At 38.7% G+C, this 26541-nt stretch overlaps 2 protein-coding genes and 1 non-coding gene across 3 annotated transcripts; 1 reads left to right on the top strand and 2 right to left on the bottom strand.

Annotated features, from left to right (window-relative positions):
- Positions 1-957: 957 nt before the first annotated feature.
- LOC130510231 (small nucleolar RNA R71) lies at positions 958-1063 on the bottom strand. Its single transcript, XR_008943913.1, has one exon. It is a non-coding gene; the product is annotated as a small nucleolar RNA R71 (small nucleolar RNA).
- An 11880-nt stretch (positions 1064-12943) lies between these two features.
- Positions 12944-21538, bottom strand: LOC108845009 (uncharacterized). The gene is made up of 2 exons (XM_018618283.2): positions 21155-21538; positions 12944-13870 (listed from the first exon to the last, which is right to left on the bottom strand). The coding sequence occupies exons 1-2, from the start codon at positions 21536-21538 to the stop codon at positions 12944-12946; spliced, it is 1311 nt and encodes a 436-aa protein (XP_018473785.2).
- A 2805-nt stretch (positions 21539-24343) lies between these two features.
- On the top strand, positions 24344-26475 carry LOC108846399 (non-specific lipid transfer protein GPI-anchored 4-like). Its single transcript, XM_057005902.1, has 4 exons — positions 24344-24716; positions 24804-24842; positions 26150-26204; positions 26262-26475. The coding sequence occupies exons 1-4, from the start codon at positions 24344-24346 to the stop codon at positions 26473-26475; spliced, it is 681 nt and encodes a 226-aa protein (XP_056861882.1).
- The last annotated feature ends 66 nt before the right edge of the window (positions 26476-26541 follow it).

Raw genomic sequence — 26541 nt, 5'->3', positions numbered from 1 at the left:
CATTCCTTAGATCGAAACCTGATCACCCAAGGTCTAAATCCCTATACCCATGAGTTCTCATTTCCAATAGCTTAAGAGTATCATTTTACTGTTTTGCATTAGCTTTAATCATTAGTTTAAAATTCATAAAATCGCTGGTTGCACTTAGATTATGCAAATACTTGCATTCTCTCTGATTTTAAATCCTTCAGAACTGGTTCGACAACTTCCCTATACTACATCATTTGTCTTAGGAGCCTCAAAACTCTTAACATCAAATTGGCGCCGTTGCCAAATTCGGAGTTAGATTTAAACATTGAGATTTAGTCATTTGCTTGAGACTAAGTCATTTTTATTTTTGTAAGTTACTGATTCTCTTCTTCACTCTTTGTGATTTTCAGGTGTATGAACTTGAGGAGCAAGGGTACATCAAACCTTGTTCCAAGAGCCGCAGACATCAGAGCTTTAGAGAGAGAGTGTGCTAGAAAAAGAAGACAAGAAGAGCAACAGGCTCAACTGCAAACACTGGAAGCTGCAATGGAAGAACAACAAAATCCTTTGAACCCCAATGGAGTCAACAATGTTCCACCACAAGGGCTTCAACAGTGACCAGCTCGCCCCATTGGCACTTATGACCGCCCCAACATCCATGGTCCTAGACTGGGAATCCAAGCACCGGCTGTGGCTGCAAACAACTTTGAGATCAAGTCAGGGCTGCTCAACTGCATAGAGAACAACAAGTATCATGGTCTGGCTGTGGAGGACCCATTTGATCACTTGGATAAGTTTGATAGCTACTGTGGTATGTCAAAGACTAATGGTGTGTCAGAAGATGCTTTAAAGCTCAAGCTATTCCACTTCTCTTTGGGGGATAAGGCACGTCAGTGGGAGAAGTCTCTACCAAGTGACTCCATCACTACTTGGGAAGACTGCAAAAAGGCATTCTTGGAGAAGTTCTTCTCTACCTCAAGAACTGCTAAGTTAAGGAACGAGATCTCCAGCTTCCAACAGAAGAACTTGGAAGGATTCAGTGAAGCCTGGGAGAGATTCAATGGTTACAAGCTCAGTGCCCACATCATGGTTTTTCCAAGGAGAGCTTGCTGAGCACATTCTACAGAGGTGCTCTTCCTAAATACAGAGCCAGACTGGATACAGCTAACAATGGGTTCTTTTTGGGGAGACCTGAGGAAGAAGCAGAGGCTCTGGTTGACAACATGGTTAAGAGTGATGCAGTCTACAGTGGAGACCATGACAGAAGCAGTAGAGGTGATGACAAACACACAAGGAATGAGATAAAGGCTCTTCAGGAGAAGATTGACACACTCACTGCTGATAAGGCCACACAAGCGCATGTGAACTTTGTTGGTAACCCACAACAGGAGATACCTCCTACTGTCAATGAGGTTGAGGGTTTGGAAGGGCAAGAAGAATTGTGTTTCATCAACAACAATGGTAGCTGGTACAAGAAGGAACCCAACTTTCAGTACAACAACTACCAACAGAAGCCGTATTCCAACAACCAGCAGAGTGGTTATCAGCCAAGAAACAACCAGCAGAGCAACTATCAGCCTAAGCAAAGCCCCTTTCCTAGCTCCTCTGCCCCTCAAGAGAGCATCACTGATGCCTTACTGAAACAGATCTTGGAGTCTCAGACTAGAAGTGAGAAGCATGTGAGCTATGAGCTGAAGAACCTTCACTCCAAGATTGATAAGAGGTACAATGAGCTCAACAACAAATTCTCTCACCTTGCTTCTTCTGTCAAGAATTTGGAGAATCAGTTTGCTTCCATGAGCACCCACCAGAATCGCCAGCCATGATCTCTACCTGGAAAATCTGATCAAAACCCCAAGGAAGCAAAAGCTGTCACACTCAGGAATGGTAAGCAGGTACCTCCTAGAACCCTCACTAATGATGCTGAGAAACAAGGTGAGGAGGTAGCCATCAATCTAGATGATGAAGTGGTCATTGTTGATGAGAAGACAGATGATGAGATCTTGGAGAAGATTGAGAAAGATAAGGGTAAAGGAAAGGTTGGAGAAGAGAAGAAGACAACAAAAGATGGTGAATCTGCTGCTCCAGCAGGTGAGAGCTCTTCTGTCCCTCCTCCCTATGAACCCAAGCATCCATTCCCTGGTAGATTCAAGAAGCAGCTGCTACAGAAGTACAAGGCTTTGTTTGAGAAGCAGATGAGTGAAGCTCAGGTTACAATGCTCATCATTGATGCTTTCATGCTGATTCCTCAATACAGCAAGTTCCTGAAAGATGTTGTAGCTGCTAAGAAGAAGGAGATGGAGGGCATGATGGTTCTGAGTCATGAGTGCAATGCCATCATTCAGAGGCTTGATGCTCCAGAGAAGCTAGAGGATCCAGGATGCTTCACACTACCTTGTGCTCTTGGACCTATGGTATTTGAGAAATGTCTCTGCGATTTGGGAGCTAGTGTCAGCTTGATGCCTTTGTCTGTGGCAAAGAAGCTTGGCTTCACTCAATACAAGAAGTGTAGACTCTCTCTGGTATTGGCTGATCGTTCAGTGAAGTACCCTGTGGGCATCCTAGAGAACCTCCCTGTGAAGATTGGAGGGTATGAGATACCTACAGATTTTGTGGTGCTTGAAATGGGTGAGGAGGCTCAAGACTCATTGATTCTTGGAAGGCCATTCTTAGCTACAGCAGGAGCTATTGTGAATGTGAAAGAAGGCAAGATTGACCTCCATTTGGGTAAGGAGAACACCCCCCACTTTGACATCAAGGAGAAAATGAGGAACCCCACTGTGTTTGGACAAGCCTTCATCATCGAAGAAATGGGCCCTCCTGCTGATGATCACCTTGGTGAGCTACCACCCGAGGAAGATGGGGTGTTAACTCCACTTTCTGCACCTACTCCAGCCTGATCCAAAGGAGGCAAAGTCAAGCTAGAGACTTAAAACAAGCTCACTTGGGAGGAAGTCCCATGAGTATCCTTGTATATATTGCATTAGTATTTACATTTTCATCTTACTGCATAAAACAATGGGAAAATGAAGTTGTGTGCAGGTGTGGAGCAGAAACTCGGACATCAGAGCGAGGTCTCCGCAGCGACGTCACGAGGTCGCTCCAGCTGGGAGCGACCTGCCGCAGCGACCCCTCCACCTCGCTCCCGTCTCAGGTAACTGGAAACTTCCCTTCTCCCAGTTTTTCTTTGCATTTTAGAATTTCATTGGGTACCTCACTCAAACAGAGACTGTGTGATTTAAGTGTGGGGGAGGTGCCAAGCATTTGACAATGTTTGTTACGATGATTTTGAGTCCCATGCATCGCATATTACATTCTTATTTGCATAGAAAAACCAAAAAAAAAATTGAAAAACAAAAAAAAAAGAATCATTTAGTTGCATCATTTGCATCTTTAGGATTGAGTCTAGAAGCATATTGGTTGCATTCATGCATTAGGGGGATATCAATCTTGTAAAGAGCTCATGCTAAGTTCTGAATTTGATGACCTTTGTAATCATGGCAAGTAGCTTGAACATCCTTTGGAAAGCTTGTAAACTTCGCGCCTTGAATGCTCTTCTTGAAACTCATTTGACTGTTGATACTCTCTCTTTGAAGAAAGCTCCTGTTTTAATGTCTCTTGCATATGGTCCCTTGTGTACTAAGTCATGGATATACACACTTGAGTTGTCCCATCCTTTTTACCAATCTTCTTGACAAACTCAAGTGGTACTCCACTCCCAAAACCCATACCTACTTTTTAAAACCATCATTATTTGTTGAGTGAGGCCTCTTTGGAAAGCTTTACATGTGCATAATGTTGAGAGTATTGGGAACGACAATGCTTAGTCCTCATTCTTGCTAGATTAGTTACTCTATTGTCTAGCTATAAGAAGGGGGTGAGTGTTGTGATTGTGATTTGGGAATATGAAAGGTTTGACTCTTTGTGCTTAAATGATTAGTCTTTATGGAATAAGTGGGGAAGTATCTAGCTCTTATTGTGAAAAGTCTTGGCCCCCAAATAAAAAAAAAATTAAAAAAAAAAAGAAAAAAATCGAAAAAGAGAATAAAAAGGGGGCTAGCAAAGTTGTTAGGAGCTGGGATTGGTTTAAAAATTGTAAAAACCCCTTATTGTTTTCAAAAAGAGAGAGTCTGAAGTGAAAAATATTCTTGGAATCTTTGGTGAGAGATGTGAGTTGGGTTTGACATTGGGGAATAATTAAATATCTTGTATGTTTGGAAAAGGGTAGAACAATGGAGATTGAGCATTGTATGCATGAGTTGATCCCTTTCTTAGATATATTATGTGTAATGTCAAAGCTACTTTGTTTTGAGAGTAAACCACCTTAAAAGATCATTTTGAACTTCTGATTTCACTTGCATTAAAGCCTTTGTCTTACCAAACCAAATGACTTGGACCAGTTGACCATGTGTGAGATGTCTATTGAGTTGCTTCATGAATGTTAGAGAGAACTGGATTTGTGGTTTGTGAAGGCATGATTTATGAGTATAGAGATCAAAGGAGTTGTGATAGATCTAGAGAAGTTTGAGATAGAAGAAATCTTTGTTCTTGCTATTTGGTATGATTATGCAAGGTTGTTAGGTTGAGAATTAAGAAGAGCTTCTGTTGATTATGAGTCCCCTCTTTCAACCCTCTTCTCATGTGTCCTTGAAAGTTTACTTGCGGACACGTAAAGAACTAGTGTGGGGGAGTTGATATCTTGCATATTTGCATTGTTTTAACCATTCATTAGTGTGCATTTTGATCATCAAAGGCATCATCTAGGCATATCTAGGATGCATTTCATTGCACATGTCCTTATCAGGTGTTGGAGGTGCTAGTTGGTGACTTTGGAAGTCTTGAGAGGTGTTTTGGAGGCAAGAGTAATGGTTTTGCTCGTCAGCCAATTTTTCTAAGTGTCCCAGCGGCCTTTTGTGTTCACAGCGGCATAATGACACATTGTCATAAAACCGCTGTGATTGGATGATTTTTGCGGATTCTGAATCGGTCTTCTGCAGCGGTTTCGCAAGCCGCGCCACGAACGAGACCTCCACACGGCTAAGTGTCCCAGCGGTTTTTTTGACTCCCAGCAGCCTTTTGGCGCGTCATTAAACCGCTGTGACTCTGTTCTATGTTGAATTTACCGTTTTACCCCTCTACGATTTACACACTCTAAACCTATGTTTAAGTTATCTTTTTGGCAGCCACCAGGCAGATTATCTTTTGTACTTGGAAAACATCAAACTATTGGAGATCAATCTCTTTTTGGATCATTGATCCTTTGTTCTTATTTCATTTCTTGTTGATTTCTTTCTCTGTTTATGATCAATCTGAAATCCAATATGGGTTTAAGAATGATCATGGGGATTAGTGAGTAATCACCTTTTGGATTCATGGGTTAGGGTGATTAAGGGTGATTAGGCTAATTCTAGGATGTTTTAGGTATAGATCATACTTGTTCCTTGCTAGTAGAGTGATCTTAATGCATCATTTGAGTAGGCCACTCAAAGGGTGATCTCTAGGCATTTCTCACCCGACAGGTGTTTGATGAAATGCCTGAGTTAACTCTCCTAGGCTTTTAGTGTACTTTGCCAAAGACATTTGTTGTTAAAGATGCTAAGATAGCTAATAGACTTGTTAGTAATGATTGCTTGCATGTTATTCAACAAAGACATTTGATGTTTGAGACATGTTAGCAAATGAGCATTCATCTAGACATAGAGCTTGCTTAGAATTGTGTCTAGTCTTAAGGTTGATAGTTTGATTTATCATTTGCATTCCTTAGATCGAAACCTGATCACCCAAGGTCTAAATCCCTATACCCATGAGTTCTCCTTTCCAATAGCTTAAGAGTATCATTTTACTGTTTTGCATTAGCTTTAATCATTAGTTTAAAATTCATCAAATCGCTGGTTGCACTTAGATTAGGCAAATACTTGCATTCTCTCTGATTTTAAATCCCTCAGAACTGGTTCGACAACTTCCCTATACTACATCATTTGTCTTAGGAGCCTCAAAACTCTTAACATCACCCTGCTCTACTTGTAATAACAATATAATTATAAAAGAATGGGAAGTTTGGAAACATTTGTATAGAAAAGGGTTTGCACAGAATTATAAAGTTTGGTATCTTCATGGGGAAACTGGTTTTGAATAAGGTAGTACTAGCGAACCTCAGCCTGTTAGCGAACAACCTCAGTCTTATGGTTAGTTAGAAGAACCGAGAATGGATGTAGATTATGGTGTAGGTACTGAGCAGATGGTACATGATCATTATAGAGGGGAAGAACCAAATCTCGAATCGGAGAGATTTTTTGACATGTTGGATGTAGGAAAACAACCTTTGTATAAAGGTTGTAGAGATGGTCATTCACCTTTATCATCTGCAAGTAGATTGATGGGTATTAAGACATATTATAATTTGGCTGAAGAATACATAGATGCGATAGCTGATTATGTTAAAGGTGTTCTGCCAGAAGATAAACTTGCACCGGGTTCATACTACGAGGTTCAGAAACTTGTTGCGGGTCTTCGATTACCGTACGAAGTGATAGATGTATGTAACGACAACTGCATGATCTACTGGGGAGCGGACAAGGATCGGGATAAATGCAAATTTTGTTGGAAACCTCGTTATCAGGAAACGAGGGGAAGAGTTCGGGTCCCGTTCAAAAGAATGTGGTATTTGCCTTTGACGGAAAGATTGAAGAGGTTGTACCAGTGTGAGCGCACGGCGAAGGCAATGAGATGGCATGCAGAACATTCTACAAATGGTGAGATTAGACATCCTTCAGATGCGAAGGCTTGGAAACATTTCCAATCAACATATCCAGAATTTGCTGAACTGGGAAGAAATGTTTATCTGGGATTATGCACTGATGGTTTCAGCCCATTTGGAAAGCATGGAAGACAATATTCTCTATGGCCGGTGATTGTGACACCATACAACTTGCCGCCAAATTTGTGCATGCGACGAGAATTTTTGTTCCTCTCAATTCTCGTCCCCGGGCCAGCTCATCCTAAGAGATTACTATATGTGTTTCTTCAACCACTAATATATGAGTTACAATAACTATGGGCGGTTGGTGCTGAGACATACGATGTTTCGTGAAGAGAAAACTTTCATATGCGGGCATTACTTATGTGGACAATAAGTGACTTTCCAGCATATAGTATGTTATCCGGATGGACAACATATGACATGCTTTCATATCCATATTGTCAAGATAGCACAGATGCTTTCCAACTAAAGCACGAAAGGAAAACATGTTGGTTTGATTGTCACAGAAGATTTCTACTACCTGATCATCCATACCGTAGAAGTAAGACTTTGTTTACGAAGAACAAGCAGGTGTTTGATGATCCACCTAAGGAAGTTAGTGGGAAAGATTTGGTGACACAGTTTAGGGATTTTGGTGCAGAAAAGACGCCAGACGTAGGTGGACATGAAAATATTCCAGTCGATGCTGTTGGAGAGCTACATAACTGGCACAAAAAGAGTATTTTCTAGGATCTGCCATATTGGGAGAGTCATCTATTGCGGCACAACTTAGATGTCATGCATATTGAGAAGAACTTTTTCGACAATCTGATGAACACAATCCTCAACATCCAAGGTAAAAGGAAGGATAATCTGAAGTCAATGTTGGATTTAGTCGATATCTGTGATCGTTCTGAACTTCACGTTGATGAGAACGGTACGGCACCTTTTCCCATTTATCGGCTGGATGATGCTGGAAAAGAAGCGTTCTTTGATTGGATTACAGATAAAGTGAAATTTCCAGATGGTTATGCATCAAATTTGGGTAATTGCGTTGATAGAAGCGAAGGAAAGTTTACTGGCTTGAAGAGTCATGATTGTCATGTGATTATGCAGCGGCTCCTTCCATTTGCTTTTTCCGCACTATTACCACGTAATGTTCATGAAACAGTTGTAGGGATAAGTGTTTTCTTCCGCGATTTATGCACTAGAGTAGTGACTGAGGAGGGTACTAATACTCTGAAGGAAAACGTACCCATTAGTCTTTGCAACCTCGAGAAGATATTTCCTCCATCATTCTTTGATGTAATGGAACATCTTGCTATTCATCTCGCAAGAGAATTGGAGCTTGGTGGTCTTGTTCAGTACCGATGGATGTATCTTTTTGAGCGTTATATGCATCATCTGAAGAAGAAGATCAAAAATTTAAGCAAGGTGGAAGGATCTATAATTGCACAGGTGATCAATGAAGAAACTTCAAACTTTGCTGAAAACTACTTTCCATCAGAAGTGCATACAAAAAACCGAAGACCTGCTCGGCATGATGACAGAGGAGAGAAAGCAACATATCATGTTACTGTCCCAAGCATGTTCAGCGAAATAGGACGACTAAGTGGAAAACCCACGAAGCGGAGACTGACGGAGACTGAGCACGCTCATTTGCAAACATATTTGCTTACCAACTGTGAAGATGTTCTACAATATGAGAGGTAAAAATATTTTTTCATTTAAATTGTTATATTAATATTCAATAAGTTTTATTTCATATGAATAATATCTTTTTTATATAGTGTTTATATGGCAGAGTTGCGTATGACTTACAGACATGCCACAGAAGAGGAGCTTCAATAACTCAGACATAACGGATTTGCTGCATGGCTTCTTAATTATGTGAGTCATATCATATATGAAATTATTAACATTTCACTCATATATATTTAGTATAAAATAATAAACATTTCACTCATATATATTTTTATTTTATAGGTGACTGATGGTTTGGCCAGAGGTTTTGTGTTCGATGATTGGATATGCGAGTTTGTGCGGGGACCAAACTATGTGGTCAAATCATATCCAAAGTATTGTACACGAGGATATGCATTTGCAAAAAAAGGTTATTCTAGGACAACTTATGATGGTGGTGTTTCGTCTTCTTCCGGTGACGATGTCTACTACGGCAACATACAAGAAATATTGAAAATCCAGTATCCTGGTATGGTTGGACTGCGGTGTGTAGTATTCTATTGTGATTGGTATGACACCACCCCAGATCGAGGAGTGAAGACTGATGCGTTTGGTGTTACTTCGATTCATTCGCGGAGGAAACTTCAATATTATGATCCTTTCATTCTTGCTTCGCAAGCTGATCAGGTATGTCAATTTAATATTCAAAACTATAATTAACGGTTTATATATTATTATTAATACCTTGTAAAATTGATAGGTGTGCTACATCAGTTACCCTCGGGTTACGTACCGAGATGATCCATGGATCACTGTGACGCAAATCAACCTAAGAAGACGAGTAAACGGTCCTTCTGATAATGATCCATTACAACCAAACTCTACCAGCAACGTGAGTGCAGTTGAAAATTTGGCAGAGGTTGAACTCGTTGAGAATTTTACCGAGTTTGGACTTGATGCTGTTGTACACTCGGAGCCAGAAGCTGAGATTGGCGAGTTTGACGAAGATTCTGAAGATTCTGATTAGGACTTATTTTTTATTAGTTGTATGATTAGTTAATTTTTTTTTTTAATTAACAAAATCCGTCGGTATTCCATCGGAATTTTCTGATGAAATTCCGACGAATCATGGTTAATTCAGGGTTTAGTTATTCGTCGGAATTCCGTCAGAGTGTTCCGATGGAAATCCGACGGATTTTATTAAATACGTCGGAAATCCATCGGAATTCCATCGGAATACTCTGACGGAATTCCGACGACCTGAATATTTAAAATGTTTATATCATAATATATCTATATTTGGATACCGAAACTACTTTAATAACACATATTAGATGTTTAATATAATATTACATATCAACCGTTCGAGTTTTACAAGTTATTTAAATATTTATATATGTATATCATTGTTTTCATAACATCTCATCTTAATACTCATATACTTACATTCATATTAATATAAACTTACACTACAAAACACAATTGTGTGTAAAAATTGTGTTATGAAAACCTTATTATAGTTAATCTTTTTATATAGTCTATCTATTATCAAAGTTTTGGATTTGATCAGTTAGAAACTTGTTTTTAAACCCTAAACCCTAAACCCCAAGTCGTCGGAACTCGGTCAGAACCTACCGATGGAATTCCGACGACCTGCCCCATTCCAACGAATATCAATCCATCGGAATTCCGTCGGTTTATTAGTTTCCCGAAAATACAAACCGCGTGAAAATTTCGAGTGGACCGCGTGAAAATTTCATTAAACCGCGCATTTAATATTTTATTCATATTCCGACGACATACCGACGGGTCCGTCGGTTCTTTTTATAATAAAACCGATCCTTCTTCCTTCTTCACCATTTTCGCCTCTCTCTCTAAATCCTCTCCGTTTTCTCTCTCTTCTCCGGCGATTCTCACCGCAAATCCGGCATCTCCACCTCCGTGAATCCATCCCACCGATTGATTTCTTCTCCCAATCTCAAAACCATGTATGTTATCCTCTCAATCTCTATCTTTTTCATTTCTTTAGGTTTAGGATGTTAGATTTTAGGATTTGAGGTTTGATTGATTTGTATGTTCGAGATTGAATGGATAGTTTAGGATTTAGGGTGTTAGATTTTAGGATTTGTTTTTTTTTTTGGTTTATATATTGGATTTGTTGATTTTTTTAAAACGTTTTTCCTATTTTTTATATATCTAACAACTTTTTCTATATTTATAAAAGTTTATAAAAACGTTTTTATGAAGATAAAATATTTTTATGAATTTTAAAACGTTTTTTAATATTTTATATAGATAAAAACGATTTTTAATATTTTATATAGATAAAAACGATTTTTAATTTTTTATATAGATAAAAACTATTTTAATATTTTATATAGATAATTTTTTTTAATTATTTTTATATAGATAAAAACTATTTTTAATATTTTATATAGATAAAAACGATTTTTAATTATTTTTATGTATATAAAAACTATTTTTAATATTTATATAGATAAAAACGATTTTTAATTAATTTTATGTAGATAAAAACTATTTTTATATTTTTTATAGATAAAAAAGAATTTTAATTTTTTATATATATGTTTTGACTAATATATTAATTTTATTTTGTAGGTTTGATGATTCGAGTGCTCGTCGGCGTGCTCCAACTCGTCGTTCCGCACCCCGTGGCCGAGCTAGTTCGATGAGCAGTTCCCGTGCATCGGGTTCGTCGTCTCATGAACAAAACTCCGTTCCTGTCGCTCCGGCTCCCACTCGAGCTCCTGCAGCCGCTCCACATGACCCGGGGGTCATGCCAGTTGAAATATTGGTTCAACAACCAGATCGAGAGCATCTCCCGGTTCTCGAACACTACCCACGAATGGGACACTCGACTTGGTTAGTATTTTTATTTCATTTGTACAATTATTTTTTTTTCCTTTTAATCTAACATTTGGTTTTTTTTAAAGGTTCAACAAATCGACCAATGGGATTAGCGGGAGCATCACCCAGATGATGTATTCGATGCTCCAGACGGGATATTACAAGTGGAATTCGGTCCCTCCCGAGGACCGCGAGTTGTAGTTTCGTCAGTTCGCGGTAACTATTAAGTTTTTTTTTTAACATTTTTTAATTTTTTTATATTTTATATGTACTAATTAAATTGTTTGTTTTTTGTAGCAAGAATTTACTAGGGAGTCCGGCCTGACGGAAACAGTCCGTCAGGCATTCAGCCGCAAAGACCAGACCGTCTACACGAAGCAGATATACGAGTGGAAGCAAGTATGGCTGGATAACAGGAAGCCCCGGTTACTTAGCGGGACGGTGTGGACCCAGTTGATCCAGCACTGGGAGAAGGAAGAGACTATAGAGAAGTCTCTACAGAACTCTGCCAACCGGAAGAGCGATCGTGGCGGGAAAGGTATTTACGTGCACAACCTCGGCGCTTGCAGTATGTCTTCTAAGGAGGATCAACTTGTAAGTTTTTTTATTTATTTATCTTTCTATTTACTTAAATAATTTTTTATATGCATTGCCTAACACAATTTTTTTTTAGATTCAAGAAAACGATGGTAATCCCGTCGATCATCTCGTCGTCATGAAGGAGGCGTACACTAACAAGAAGACGGGTGAAATTCAAGACCCGGTGATCAGAGAGGTCATTGAGATGTTGGAATCTCAAAAAAAAGCTTTTCTAGCTTCTCAGCCTCTTTCTGACGACGATTCTACGGGTGCTTCGAACAACATGTCCGACTGCAAATCAACGAGCTGGTTGAAAAGGTAATTTTTGTTTTCATTCTTATATTTGTTTTAATACTTTATTTATTAATTTTATATTTTTTTCTATTACTATATTTTACTAACTTAAATTTTTTTTAGGCGGTCCCTAAAAAAGGGTCGTTTGGTAGGGTTGGCCTGTCGTGCTTCTTCATCTCAAGTTCCGTACGCCGATCCTTTGATTCTAGAGCAGCTACAGAACAAGGATCAACGGATTGGAGCATTGGAGGAGCAGAATGCTACAATCCTTGCTGAGTTGGCGGATCAGAAGAAGACCAACCTCGAGATATTGCAGAAGTTGGATCGTTTGCTCCCGGATCAGTAGTTTTTTTTTGTTTTTTAATTTAAAACTTTCTGAATGTTTTTTTCAGTTTGTATTAAAACTTATTTTCTATAATATTGTTATTAGTTTCTTACTTTCAGTTTTTGTTTATTTATTAACTTTAATATTTTAAAAATTAAAACAAAAATTATAAAAATTAAATTAATGAATAATATATAAATCAGAAATTCCAACGAAACATATCCGTCGGTATATTCCGACGAAACATATCCGTCGGTATATTCCGACGACAAACGTTATCGGAATGTTTATCGGAAGTTTCTGACGACATATTTCGTCGGAATTTCCGACGACCTGTTTCGTCGGAAGCTTCCGATGCTTCGGACTTCTTCGGAAACATGAGTTTCCGATGAATATGGTGATCGGAAGACGCCGACGGATTTCCGAGGGAATCTGTGATCGGAACGGCGTCGGAACTTCGTCAGAATCGAGTTCATCGCGATCCGTCAGAAAATCGTCGGAATGTCTGATGGATTTCCGACGAATTTTTTTTTTCCGACCAACTGAAACCGACGACCACTTTCGTTGGAATAGCGTCGGAATAGGGCTATTCCGACGGTTTTGTCCGTCGGTATGCGTCTGTTTGTCTTGTAGTGCTTTTTGTCTTCATCCTTAATTTCTTGCATGTTTGTATGATTGTTCTCTTTTGCTTCATCTACTTTGCCTTGGTTAGTGTTGTTAATTTCATTCCCCGCAGCTTTGTCACTCACCATATCCTGCTTGCAAACATCTCCTGCAGCCAAATGGTTCTCCATTGCCTCACCACTAGTAAACGCACCAGAGCCATGTGTTCCACTATCCCTTCCAGACTCATTCTCTACAACCTCTCCATTACCATCTTCACCGACAACCATATTCCGCATCTCGAGAGACTCTAACCTTCTCTTAAAATCACCAACTTCCCTTTCCATCAAGGATAACCTCTGCTTCACAGTTAAGTTCTCTTCCTCTAGTTGAGCAATATGCCTATTCTGATTATCAACTCTGTTTTCCAAGTCATTGTTATAATCAAACCTACCACGACCATTCGGACATACTATCTCTAATTGGCTCAAGTCATTTTCTAATCTCTTCTCAACCTCTACATTCTTCTCCCCATCACTCTTACACGATCCTCCTCCATCTTCATCAAACGGTTCCAATTCATGAATACCATCAGATCTCAGCCTAACCAACCCCTCCATTGACCCATACACATCAACTCCCCATTCCTCCTTTACCATATTGCCCAAAACCTCTACCGATGGAAAGAACATCGGGGAAGGCAACACCGATGGCGTTACAAGGCATGGAGACACTGAATCCGCAATGCCACCAGACTTCTTCACTCGGATGATAAAAGAGCTTGTGTTCCGTGGAGCATAAGGTGTAAGCTCAAGAAAAAGAGCTTGATCGTGTGAGGAATGGCACGAGGTGTTACGCATGAAGATCCGTGTGTGACACACTATGACGAGTTTGTTATTGAGTAATGACGTGGCAGATACTCATTAACTCTAGGATATTGCTTGAAGATCAAGTAAAGAAGAATTGGAAAGATTTGGATACATCGAGATATTAGGAAAGAGAATATTCGGTGGGGACTACTTAACTAGATTGCGCAGGGGCAAGTTTAGGTTAAGCACGTCATTGTAAAAGCTAGAGCAAGAGAGTTGTTCTTGTCGGCTACAGAAATCAAGCAATAGGTTTTGGCGTTGAGTTTCTGTAACTTAGAGCTTAGGAACTGGTCCGTCGCTAGTCGTGTGTGACTGAGCTTAAATCGGATTAAACAGATCTAGGAAGATTGTTTAAAAGGTTTCTATAATACAAGAAGTGTTCTTGAAAGCTCTGTGTACGGTTCTTATTTACGTGTCTCTGAACTTTCATTTGGTATCAGAGCAGGAAACCTCTGTGGTATCAAGTACTACTAACAGGTTGAGGTCTTGCGGATTTCATGGACACCATGAAAGAACTGTTACACATTCACAAGCCTATTATGCTTGACAGTACCAACTTCGGGCACTGGAAGGTTAGGATGCAACACATCATCAGAGGAGTTGATGAAGATGCTTGGACGTCTGTAGAAGATGGTTGGGTTGCGCCTACTGTCATCATGGAGGATAAGTCTGTTGGTCCAAAACCTAAAAATCAGTGGACTGATGGTGAGAAGAAAGCTTCGAAATTCAACTCCAAGGCTCTGACTGTCATATTCTCATCGGTGGATGTTGAGCAATTCAAGATCATACAAGGATGTGAATCTGCAAAGCAAGCTTGGGATACACTCATCAACCACTTTGAGGGGAACACAAGTGTGAGAAGAACTCGTCTTGATCACCTTGCCTCCAAGTTTGAAAATCTGAGGATGAGTGATGATGAGCCGATTGAGGGGTTCATATGCAAGATCAGCGAGCTGGCAAGTGAAGCATCAGTCCTTGGTAAGAAGTATGAAGAAAAGGACTTGGTGAAAAAATTGTTGAGATGCTTACCCCCACGATTCGAGGCATACAAGGCAGTTCTTACACTTGCTGTAGACACAGATGAGATGAAGTTTGATCAACTCTCCGGAATCCTGAAGGTACATGACCTTGAGAAGAAGGATAGGCAAGCTACAAATCAGAAGAGCATCGCCTTCAAAGCTGAGTCTCACGATAGCCGTGTCACCAAGATTGAAGAGAATCTCAGCTTAATAGCTCGAAACTTTAACAAGTACATCAAGCGCATGGAAAAGGGTAATGGAAGATCGAGTGGTCGGTATCAACGGAATGACAGTGAAAGAAGCAGTTCTCAGAGCTCAAGACAGGAGTCTAGCAAAAACACCAAGAAGTGTCATGAGTGTGATGGTATCGGTCACTTTAGAAGCGAGTGTCCTCTAGCTAAGAGAAAGGAGCAAAAATGCATTGAGTGCAAAGGCATTGGTCATAATCGCAGTGAGTGTCCTAGTATCCTTAAGAAGGAGAAGTCACTTGTGAGTTTTAGTGATACTGAATCCGACAGCGACACTGATGAAGGGGAGCTGCATCTAAATTTCATGGCATTGATTGGTGAAGAAACTGGAAAAGCAACTGATATTGACAGTGAGGATGATGAAGATTTTGAGCAAGATCTTGAAGTTGAGTACAAGGATCTCTTTAATAAGTTCTCTGATCTTAGTCATGAGAATCTTTCGTTGCTCAAAGAAACTGCAATGTTAAAGGCTCATATTAACATACTGGAACTTGATCAGCCCTCTGTCAAAACAAAGGAGTACTCTATTAACAGGGAATCTGACCAAGAAGTACTTGCACTTAAGAGAGCTATGACAGAGAAGGAACGAGTCTGTAAGGAAGCTGAAGCTCACGTGCAAAGGCTAAGTGATCTCTTGACTATGGAGACCGATCGAAGCAGATTACTTGAGAGTAAACTCACTGAGAATCACAAGAAAATTCGGATGTTATCAACGGGTACCGCATCTCTTGATCACATACTGACTTTGGGACAGTGTCCAAGCCACAGCACTGGGCTGGGATACAAGGGATCTACCTCCACAACGACAGAAACAAAGTTTGTGAAGGAAGCTCATAGGGAAGAAAGGAAACCTGAAGGAAAGCCTACTCATGCTGAAAGGAACAATCCTGTTCTTCCTATACCAAGAAGACGTGGAAACGGGTGTCACTTCTGTGGAAAACGAGGACACAATGCCAGGGTTTGTTACTTTCGTAGAAGTCAGTATGAGAGAGCTTGGAGGTTGAACTTGTGCTTCACAGAACCAACAGCCTATGGGTGTGTGTGGATAGCTAAACGAGACTTATACCCAAACTACAAGGATCGCACTCCCTCAGTGTCACTCACCATCCGTGCTGAGTCACACACTGAAGTCAACCATGACCTTATCTGTAACTTCGTGAGGATACAAGAAGAAACTGAAATTGTGAGTCATGTTGCGTACACCTCAGCTGAAGAAGCATCACAGACACAACTTCCTTGGTACTTTGACAGTGGTTGCTCGAAGCATATGACTGGAAACGAAGATTATCTTGAGAAACTTGAACTTATCAGAGGTGGAAAGGTTACGTTTGGAGATGGTGGACAAGGTAAGATTCGTGCTATTGGGATTACCTCCAGATCTGATGTACCTAAACTCTCAAACGTCTACTTTGTTGAGGGACTCAAGGCGAATCTCATCAGTGTAAGTCAATTATGTGATGAAGGATTGGAAGTAATCTTCAATAGCAAGGAATGTCGTGCCATTGATGCAAGAAACAATGTTGTGTTGAGAGGCATTCGCTCAGGGAACAACTGCTATCTTTGGAGACCTTTAAACGTGTGTTTTGCAGCTTCGGAGTCTAAACTTGATCTATGGCACAAGAAGTTGGGACATATGAATACCAATGGGCTCAGCAGACTTGTAAGTGCTGAAGTGGTAAGAGGCGTTCCTGACTTGGAGAAACAAACGGATACTGTATGCGGAGGATGCTGTCAAGGAAAGCAAGTCAAAGTGCAACACAAACAAATTTCAGAGATCAGATCTACACGAATATTGGAGCTGGTTCATATGGATCTTATGGGTCCGATCACCCCTGCAAGCATTGCTGGTAAGCGATATATCTTTGTGATGGTTGATGATTTCTCCAGGTACACCTGGGTTGATTTCTTACGCCACAAGTCTGACGCCCTTGAGAGTTTTAGAATCATGGCTCTTCAACTCAAGCAAGACAAGGGTGGAATCATTCAGATTAAGAGCGATCATGGTGGTGAGCTTCAAAACGAAGAGTTTGATAAGTTCTGTCACAGTCAAGGTATTCGTCATCAGTATGCTGCACCTAGAACTCCTCAGCAGAATGGAGTTGTGGAAAGAAAGAATAGAACACTGCAAGAGATGGCGAGAGCTATGTTGTGTGGAAATAGTGTTCCATCAGGCTTCTGGGCAGAAGCAATTAGCACTGCATGCTATGTGATAAATCGAGTCTATGTCAAGCCTAAGACCAAGACTACGCCATATGAGATCTTCAAGGGCAAAACCCCAAATCTGAGTCACTTGCATGTATTTGGATGCTTATGCTACATTCTGAATGACAAAGAACATCTTGGAAAATTCGAGGCAAGAAGCGACATAGGTATGTTTTTGGGATACTCAGTAAACAGCTCTGCCTACCGTGTGTTCAACCAACGCACCAAGTTCATTGGTGACAATGTTAATGTTGTCTTTGATGACAATATTGGATTCTATGAGACTCGGGTAACACAAACTATTGAGGGTGTCACACAAAGTCCGTCAAAAGAAGCAGAAAGCGAAGGGGAAGATGAGCCTGAAGGCGATGATGACCCTGAGATGACTAAAGTCGACCTAGACCAGAGCAAAGTGCATAAGAATCATTCCTCAGCTGATGTCATTGGAGGACTATTTGATGAAAGGGTTACACGAAAGAAGCAAATTAACTTCAAGGAGATGGTTAAGATGGCATCCTTCATGGCCAAGATTAATACCTTGGAGTGTTTCGTCTCTCAGATAGAACCAAAGAATCTCCAAGAAGCCCTGGATGATGAATACTGGACAGATTCCATGCATCAGGAGCTTGAACAGTTTGAACGGTTAGATGTGTGGGCACTAGTTCCTAGGCCAGATGGAGTAAACGTCATTGGAACTAAGTGGATTCACAAGAATAAGATAGATGAAGAAGGTAATGTGTTTCGCAACAAGTCAAGACTGGTTGGTCAGGGATACACTCAAATTGAGGGAGTGGACTTCGATGAAACTTTTGCTCCTGTAGCTCGTCTTGAATTAATCCGACTGCTCTTTGGAATGGCTTGCAGCTTCAGGATCAAACTCTATCAGATGGACGTCAAGAGTGCGTTTCTGAATGGTATCTTAAAAGAAGAAGTCTACGTGACACAGCCCAAAGGATTCGAGGATCCACACTTCCCTGATCATGTCTACAAACTCAAGAAAGCCCTTTATGGACTGAAACAAGCTCCACGAGCTTGGTATGAAAGACTAACCAACTTCCTTATCAAAGCCGGTTTTCAGAGAGGAGGAGTTGATAAGACTCTGTTCATAGGGGATAATGGAAAGGATGTCATTATTATTCAAGTGTATGTGGACGACATTATCTTTGGGAGTACGTCACAAGCTATGGTGGATGACTTCGTTCAAACTATGACAAAGGAGTTTGAGATGAGCATGGTTGGCGAGCTCAGTTACTTTCTCGGACTGCAAATCAAACAAATGGCGGATGGGATCACCGTATCACAGAGCACGTATGCAAAAAATCTCATCAAGAGGTTTGGAATGCAAACAAGCAAAGTGGCCAATACTCCAATGAGTACTACTACCAAGCTGTCTCGCGATGATGATGGTAAGCCAGTGGATGAGAAACTCTATAGAGCAATGATCGGCAGCCTTCTATACCTCACAGCTAGTCGACCTGATCTGTGTCTGAGTGTTGGGATTTGCGCTCGCTATCAAGCACGACCAAAGGAATCACACATGAAGGCTGTCAAGCGTATCATCAAATACGTGAAAGGAACTCTGAACTTTGGTCTTCATTATACCTTTGAAACTAATGAGAATCTTGCAGGTTTTTGTGATGCAGATTGGGCAGGGTGCTTAGATGACAGACATAGCACATCTGGAGGTTGTTTCTTCCTTGGGAACAACATGGTGGCGTGGCACAGTAAGAAGCAAAACTGTGTCTCCCTTTCCACTGCTGAGGCTGAATATATTGCATTGGGAAGCTGTTGCACACAATTGCTCTGGATGCGACAAATGCTTGTTGATTATGGTATCATATCTGATCCCATGCTTGTCTATTGTGATAATATGAGTGCAATAAATTTGTCTAAGAATCCAGTTCAGCATTCGCGTACCAAGCATGTGGACATACGACATCACTTTGTGAGAGAGCTAGTTGAGGTGAGAATTGTGATTCTGGAGCATGTATCAACAGAGAAACAACTTGCTGATCTCTTTACAAAACCATTGGACCACAATACCTTCCTAGGTCTTCGTAAGGCCTTAGGAATCGTTGATCTCTGAATAGGTCCTGTCAGAAGAGGAGAGTCACGGCACATACATTGTACAGACTAAGTTATACTGCTGCACCATCAAAACCTTGAGTCATCAAGTTCACTTTCGAGAATCATCCTCCATGAGTTCAACTCCCACACTCTTAGGTTCACTAAAGAAAGACACTCATCTTGGATCAGGATGCTATCACATTTTCGTTCTGAGTACTGATCACTGTCTGGATTGAACGAGGAAACACATGAGAAGCTGAGTGTATGAGAAAGGAGAAACAGGTGTGTTACACAAAGAAAAATCTGAGTCACTCAGCTACAAAAGCTTAAAGAAAATAAGGCCTGGAATGATAGATACTCGGGTTGGAGCTGGATGCCACAACATTTTGACTCTGACCACGATCACTGTCTTGACTGGGCAGAGAAGATCTCAATTCTTAGAGATGGCTCGACTTGGATTAGGGTGTTACCCCACTTTGTTTCTAAGCTCGAATACCATCTCATTGCACTGAGTTGTTGATCGTACTCTTGAAGAAAAGTTAGTCAAAGTTATATGTCGAGTAGAAGTGACAGGCACAAGAGGTTTACAATGTGTTTCCAGACATTACTAATGAGTATTGGTGTGGACTTGAGGATGGATGATTAACGGGAGTGAATCTCGTCTGTGACAGCTACTCGGCTGAGAAAAAGCTACAGACTTGGGAGGACTCATTGATTTCACTAAAGTTTTTTTTGAGGCAGTTGACTAAGCTTGTGCAGCGTGTTTTGGGTCTCTCCTCTGGACAAAAAGGCATCATGAGTATGTCTAAAATGGTTACTGTTATGTAAAGGTTGTTTTTGATACTTTGTTCTTTGAATTTCGGATCTCTCTCTCGGGCTCTCACATGGTGGTAAGTGATGTCAAGTTCACTTGGTTAAAAGTTCATGATGAGTTACACTTGTTTCATTCTTGATAATTTTGTTTGTCATCTCTGTGATTATTGGGTCTCTCTGCAATTGGCTCATATTCCTTGTGTTACTGATGTTTTTACCTGTATGTGCACCTAAGCAGGGGGAGAATGCGCGCCTCGTGTTCTCTGGCAAGGATGACTATGATGACTATGTTTCTCGGGTTGTTGCTCGTGTTATTTGTCTTTGTCTGTGCAGGTTGCTTAGGTTGTCACATTCAGATAAAAAGGGGGAGAATGTAAGCTCAAGAAAAAGAGCTTGATCGTGTGAGGAATGGCACGAGGTGTTACGCATGAAGATCCGTGTGTGACACACTATGACGAGTTTGTTATTGAGTAATGACGTGGCAGATACTCATTAACTCTAGGATATTGCTTGAAGATCAAGTAAAGAAGAATTGGAAAGATTTGGATACATCGAGATATTAGGAAAGAGAATATTCGGTGGGGACTACTTAACTAGATTGCGCAGGGGCAAGTTTAGGTTAAGCACGTCATTGTAAAAGCTAGAGCAAGAGAGTTGTTCTTGTCGGCTACAGAAATCAAGCAATAGGTTTTGGCGTTGAGTTTCTGTAACTTAGAGCTTAGGAACTGGTCCGTCGCTAGTCGTGTATGACTGAGCTTAAATCGGATTAAACAGATCTAGGAAGATTGTTTAAAAGGTTTCTATAATACAAGAAGTGTTCTTGAAAGCTCTGTGTACGGTTCTTATTTACGTGTCTCTGAACTTTCATAAGGAACATATCGATTAGCATAGTTCTTCTTTGGGTAAAACTTCCTGTTTCTGGACTGAAGCTTATTCAAAGCCCGAGGCTTGTAACAACCTGAACATGAACCATCTCTGTTGTTACCACCTGCAGCAATAGGAATACCATTCCAGTTATGACCATAATTATTAGGGTTTACCGAATTAGGGTTAAGGCTAAAGTTTAAGGGGTTCACCATTAGAGGTTGATTATTCACCATAGCCTGAGATTGAGAATGAGCCATGTTGATCACTTGTTGTTGCTTGTTCATAGCCATACTCCAATAATTCAAACCCTTAGATTGACCTAATAACAGACTCTGACTCATAATCTGAGAATTTGTCATCAGCGACGGTGGAGGAAGTACTAGTGGATTCATCATCTTAGACACAACAGACGACACGCAAACACTTAACCGAGATTGCCTTACTGAAAATAAACCCTAATTTTCGAAAATACTGAGGAGCAAATCAGTTGACAACTATACTTTCGTAAAGATGTTCGCTGTTTATTTATTAATTGGGTTGTCGAATTTTGTTTGCAAATTTGATCTTCAAATTTTTGAACAAATAATAAAATTAGAAGAATAAAAAGGAGAAAACTTTTTGTCTGAAACGCTGTAAACAGATGAAGAGGTTTCGTTTCTTAAATAGAGGTGAAGGAAGTCGAATGAACGGCCAAGATGTAGCAAGTTAAAGTCGGTTCGGGTTTGCCATCATACATGTCGGTTGGTGTTGGGCTTTGCACTTTGGTCCATGGTAGCCTCGTTGGTTACAAATTTATTAAACGTACGTTTGATGGGCTTCAAACTCGTCGGATTCAAAATTATTTTTTTTATCTTAGAAGATGTAATCATTGGTTTCTAGCTCGTTACAGTTTTTTACTAAATTTTTACTTACTAATTCTTTTGTTGCCAACATTAACTAAACTGTATATGTCCTACCGGTTCGAAAAACCCAAACCAGTAGAATGAAATCAACATAAAATCCAGATGGAGTATGCTTAACTTCAAATTCTTTATTGTTTCTTAAGTGAGAAACTTTACGTTTAACATAGTGTATTCACGTATGCATGTCAAATTGTCAAATAGTCCATCGAGTGTCTAATTAAACTTGTCCAAATTCACTATTATTATTTTTATGAACTGTAATTGGTCGGTCCATAGTTGACAATGGTAAAAAGTATCATGTCCAATAAATACCATATCCAGAAAATTGATTATACATTTTATCTAATTATTCCATAATATTTAATTTATTAAAAATAATTATTTTCATGAATTCAGATATTAAAATAATAGGATACTGCATTTCTGTGATATGATAAATATTATTAAAAATATTACCTTATGTATTTTCAAGAAAAAATGTATATATTTTTTCCAAAAAATATAAATTTTATATATTTAAACCATAAAATTATATTTTAATATGAAAAATTGGTAATAAAATATAAAATAAAATAGTTAAGTACTTTGTTCTAACTCACATGTTACTATCCCTGTCTGGATATTCTTTAGGTGTTCCCTGTATATTCGGGCTATGCCTAGCGGCGAATGAGGGAATCAGTGATTATACTATACATAAACTAATCGGCGTTTTTTTAGGGTATTTGTAATTTTGTGGTAATATATAAATACATTTCTAAAGAAATTTAATGAAGGGCTTATTTGTAGAATAGCCATAAAAAAAAAGAAAATTAGATTTCTAGATAGAGGGGAAGAGAGAGATAGGAACATAAGGGAGGGGAGAGAGTATGTTTTTAGCTGGTTAACAAATTTTGTTTTTTTATGGCCATATGACCCAATTTCCCTTTAATGAATATGACTAGGTTTAGACGTTTAGTGGTTCAGAATTATTGCAAAAGCCTTACAACCGGATTTCGAGGAGACAAGAAGTATGTTTTTTTTTTTGAAGAAAACATGAAGTTGAATGTTGCATGTTTTAAACTTTTGTTTAATGAAGGGGATTTATGTCAACCCCAGTTGTCTTCCTCCTTTGGATTTTTGGGTTTCCTGTGATTTTGAGTAGGCTTTTTTTGTTTTTCCCAACTTATGCATCATTTTTTCTTCTTTTTTTTCCCTTGTTTTCATAAAAAAATATAAATCTTTATATATGTTATTCGATTTTTAAGATGAAACAAGTTTAAACTTTAAAGTTATTTAGGAATCCAAACTTTTGGACCAAATAACTCTACACCCACCACGTTTATTGGCCGATTTATGGCGACTACCCGGCCTCGACGCCTTATTTTTGAGTAAACATTAGTATATGATATAAGATATTGTATGTATTTTTCATCATAAAGTAAATTAATAGATATGAATAAAATATAAGAAATTTTTGTATAAATATTCTACTGCTAACCACAATATTATAAACTAATTTTACAATAAAATATTTTATTAAAATAAAAATATTATATTTTAAAAGAACGTTATGATGTCCCATTATATCAAGGACTAGCAAACTTGTGAATACATATTTTGTGGATTGTGTTAAAAATTATTTCTCATAATAGTAAATATAATGATATAAAAATAAGGTTTCAAATTTAATATATATATTTTTAAATTTAAGATTGATACTAAATTTATAATCAAAACAAGTTAGAACCTAGTAAGCCTATAAACAAATATTTGTAGCTTGTGTTAACTTTACAGTTTAGAAACTCAAGGCCTGATATAATTGACATCCAAAATATGGTTTAAAATCTATTTAAAACTTAAGGTATAAATAAAGGTTAATAAGTATATAATACATTTCTTATAATAATTTTGAACTTTTTTTTGATTCAGAATCTAGTTAACTTTATTAACATATGTAAGTCCTTTACAAAATCATTTGTCTATTTCTCAAAAAAGAATAAAGTCATTTGTCTAAAAAGATCAGCTCCACGAACACAAGAGAGGGGGCAATCCTATCGAAATAATTACAAACGTGTTCTCAATTTAAAAAAAAAACATATAAACGACTTACCTATTCAACAATAATTTCTGTCTCCCAAAATTCAAGGAACGGGAACCGGATTCAAATCCTAAATAAAAACAAGAAAAAAAACTCATAAATTCCTATCCTTTTCTTTTCCGAGTTTACTCTCTATATAAACCTCCTCTTCTCTTATCATAAAATAAACCTAACAAAAGAAGTAGTATACGCACTTTCAAAAAAACAATATATCAATAATGAAGCAATATATATTTCTTTCTGTCTTGGTACTACTATCCTCTTCATTTGCACCCATCCACGCCCGCAAGAAGTCACATTCCGCAATGTCTCCCTCACCGGTAGCAACTCCGGCGCCAGGACCATCAAATTCTGATTGCTCGAGCGTAATATATAACATGATGGACTGTCTATCGTACATCACCCCCGGATCAAATGATACTAGACCTACGAAAGTGTGTTGTGGGGGAATCCTATCTGTTTTACAATATAATCCTAACTGTATTTGTGTCGGCTTAGCCAGTAGCAAAGATATGGGGATTGAAATTAATAACACTAGAGCCCATTCCATGCCTACGACGTGCAAGCTCCCCATTGCTGCTCCGCACTGTGGTGAGTTCTTTTGTGTGTGTCTCATTCCAAACTTTTTGCGTATTATTTTCATTGTTATGATCAGTTCAATTTTTCTTGCTGGTGTAGCTATACCGGGCGCGTCAGCACCGGGTGCATCTACTCCTGGTATGTCTCCGAGTACGCATTGAGTGGTTTTCACTTTTTTTTCATTTCTTTTCTTAGATAATTAAATTATTGTGTTTTATACTTAAGATTGAAGCCTTTCTGTGTGTTTTCTTCTTATTCTTTTACTTTCCTCACAGATTGATTAAAAATATCTTTCATTAGGACTGGGCGTTCGGGTACCCATTTGGGTTTCGGTTCAGTCCATTCGGGTTTCGGATTTTTGGGGTCAAAGATTTCAGCTCCATTCGGATTTTTCTAAATTTCAGTTCGGATTCGGTTCGGATCTTTGCGGCTTCGGTTCGGGTTCGGATAACCCATTTAAAATGTTTTTAAATTTTCAAAATTTATTATATACTTTAAATTTTCAAAATCTATAAGAAAGATAATATATTACATATAAATTTTCATACATATATGTCAAAATACCTTAATTTAACATATAAATTGGTTTTCTTTGAATATTTGGATAAAAAATCAATAGATATTTAACTATTTTTAGTGTTTTCAGTATATTTTAGCTATTTTAAACATTTACTTTTGACTATTTGCATATATTTTTCGAGTATTTTGGAAAACTTAAAGGTATCTTATATATTTTTAATATTTTTAATATGCATTATATATAAAAATAATGTATATATTTAAGTATATAAATTTATTTCGGATACATTCGGATACCCAAAATACTTCGGTTCGGATCGGGTTCGGTTTCGGTTCTTTAAATACCAAATTTTGAACCCGTTCGGATATTTAATCAATTTCGGTTCGAATTCGGTGCTACTTTTTCGGATCGGGTTCAATTCGGTTTTTCGGATTCGGATTTTTTGCCCAGCCCTATCTTTCATGTTTCATTGAGGGTCACTATAATTATAATAGTAATATATATTCGTATTGTAATTTGCAATAACCAAAAAGTAAACTACACTTTTGACAGGTTATAATAAATGAGATATATTTTCTTCTATTATACTCCTAACAAAAACTGAATTTTGGGAAGAAAAAAGACAAAACTGAAATGACTTGAAAAGGCAATTTTCATATTAAGCTAGAACATTATGTGCGAATCGTTTAGTTTGTTTAGTAGTAAGATTTTTTCCAGCAAATGCAACTAATCTATTCAGCTTCTATGAGATTTTTCTATACCACAGTTTACATTATTTTACTTACGTTGCATTTGCATAAATTAGTTGACGTTTACATTTATAACTAGATTGATTTCTTTTTCTGTATGAAAAATTAAGATAGTTTTTCAGATTGTTGTGTTAAATACTAAGAAATTTTATGTACAAATGATAATATGGAAGCAGTTTCGCCATCAGCTGGAACACCTATGACTTCACCATCTTCAGACGAGTCACCAACATCATCGCCAAAATCAGACCAGTCACCAACATCGCCAGCATCAGACGGGTCACCCACATCGCCAAAATCAGACGAGTCACCAACATCGCCAACATCAGACGAGTCACCAACATCGCCAACATCAGACGGGTCACCGACATCTTTACCAGAGTCACCTGAAATGACGGCACCATCTCCCTCAAGTTCGGGCACCAACCAGCTCCTAGTTTCAACACTGACACTCTTTGCCGTTATCGTATCTACAACATACATTTCGACCTTTTCTAATTAATTGTTTTTTTCACATTTCATATATTTTTTTTACTGAGTTATATTTTATGGTTGTGATTTCATGACT

This window comes from Raphanus sativus, chromosome 3 (genome assembly GCF_000801105.2).
Source record: "Raphanus sativus cultivar WK10039 chromosome 3, ASM80110v3, whole genome shotgun sequence".
NCBI classification, from domain to species: domain Eukaryota; kingdom Viridiplantae; phylum Streptophyta; class Magnoliopsida; order Brassicales; family Brassicaceae; genus Raphanus; species Raphanus sativus.
This window is presented reverse-complemented; position numbering and strand designations above follow the sequence as displayed.

What these genes read in the sequence shown, in the direction of transcription:
- LOC108845009 (XM_018618283.2), bottom strand. Translation starts at nt 21,538, where the DNA reads ATGAATCCACTAGTACTTCCTCCACCGTCGCTGATGACAAATTCTCAG. An exon ending in AGAACTATGCTAATCGATAT is followed by an intron (nt 13,871 to 21,154) that starts GTTCCTTATGAA and finishes CTTTTTCTTGAG; the next exon opens with CTTACACCTTATGCTCCACG.
- LOC108846399 (XM_057005902.1), top strand. Translation starts at nt 24,344, where the DNA reads ATGAAGCAATATATATTTCTTTCTGTCTTGGTACTACTATCCTCTTCA. An exon ending in ACCGGGTGCATCTACTCCTG is followed by an intron (nt 24,843 to 26,149) that starts GTATGTCTCCGA and finishes ATATGGAAGCAG; the next exon opens with TTTCGCCATCAGCTGGAACA. An exon ending in TCTTCAGACGAGTCACCAAC is followed by an intron (nt 26,205 to 26,261) that starts ATCATCGCCAAA and finishes CGGGTCACCCAC; the next exon opens with ATCGCCAAAATCAGACGAGT.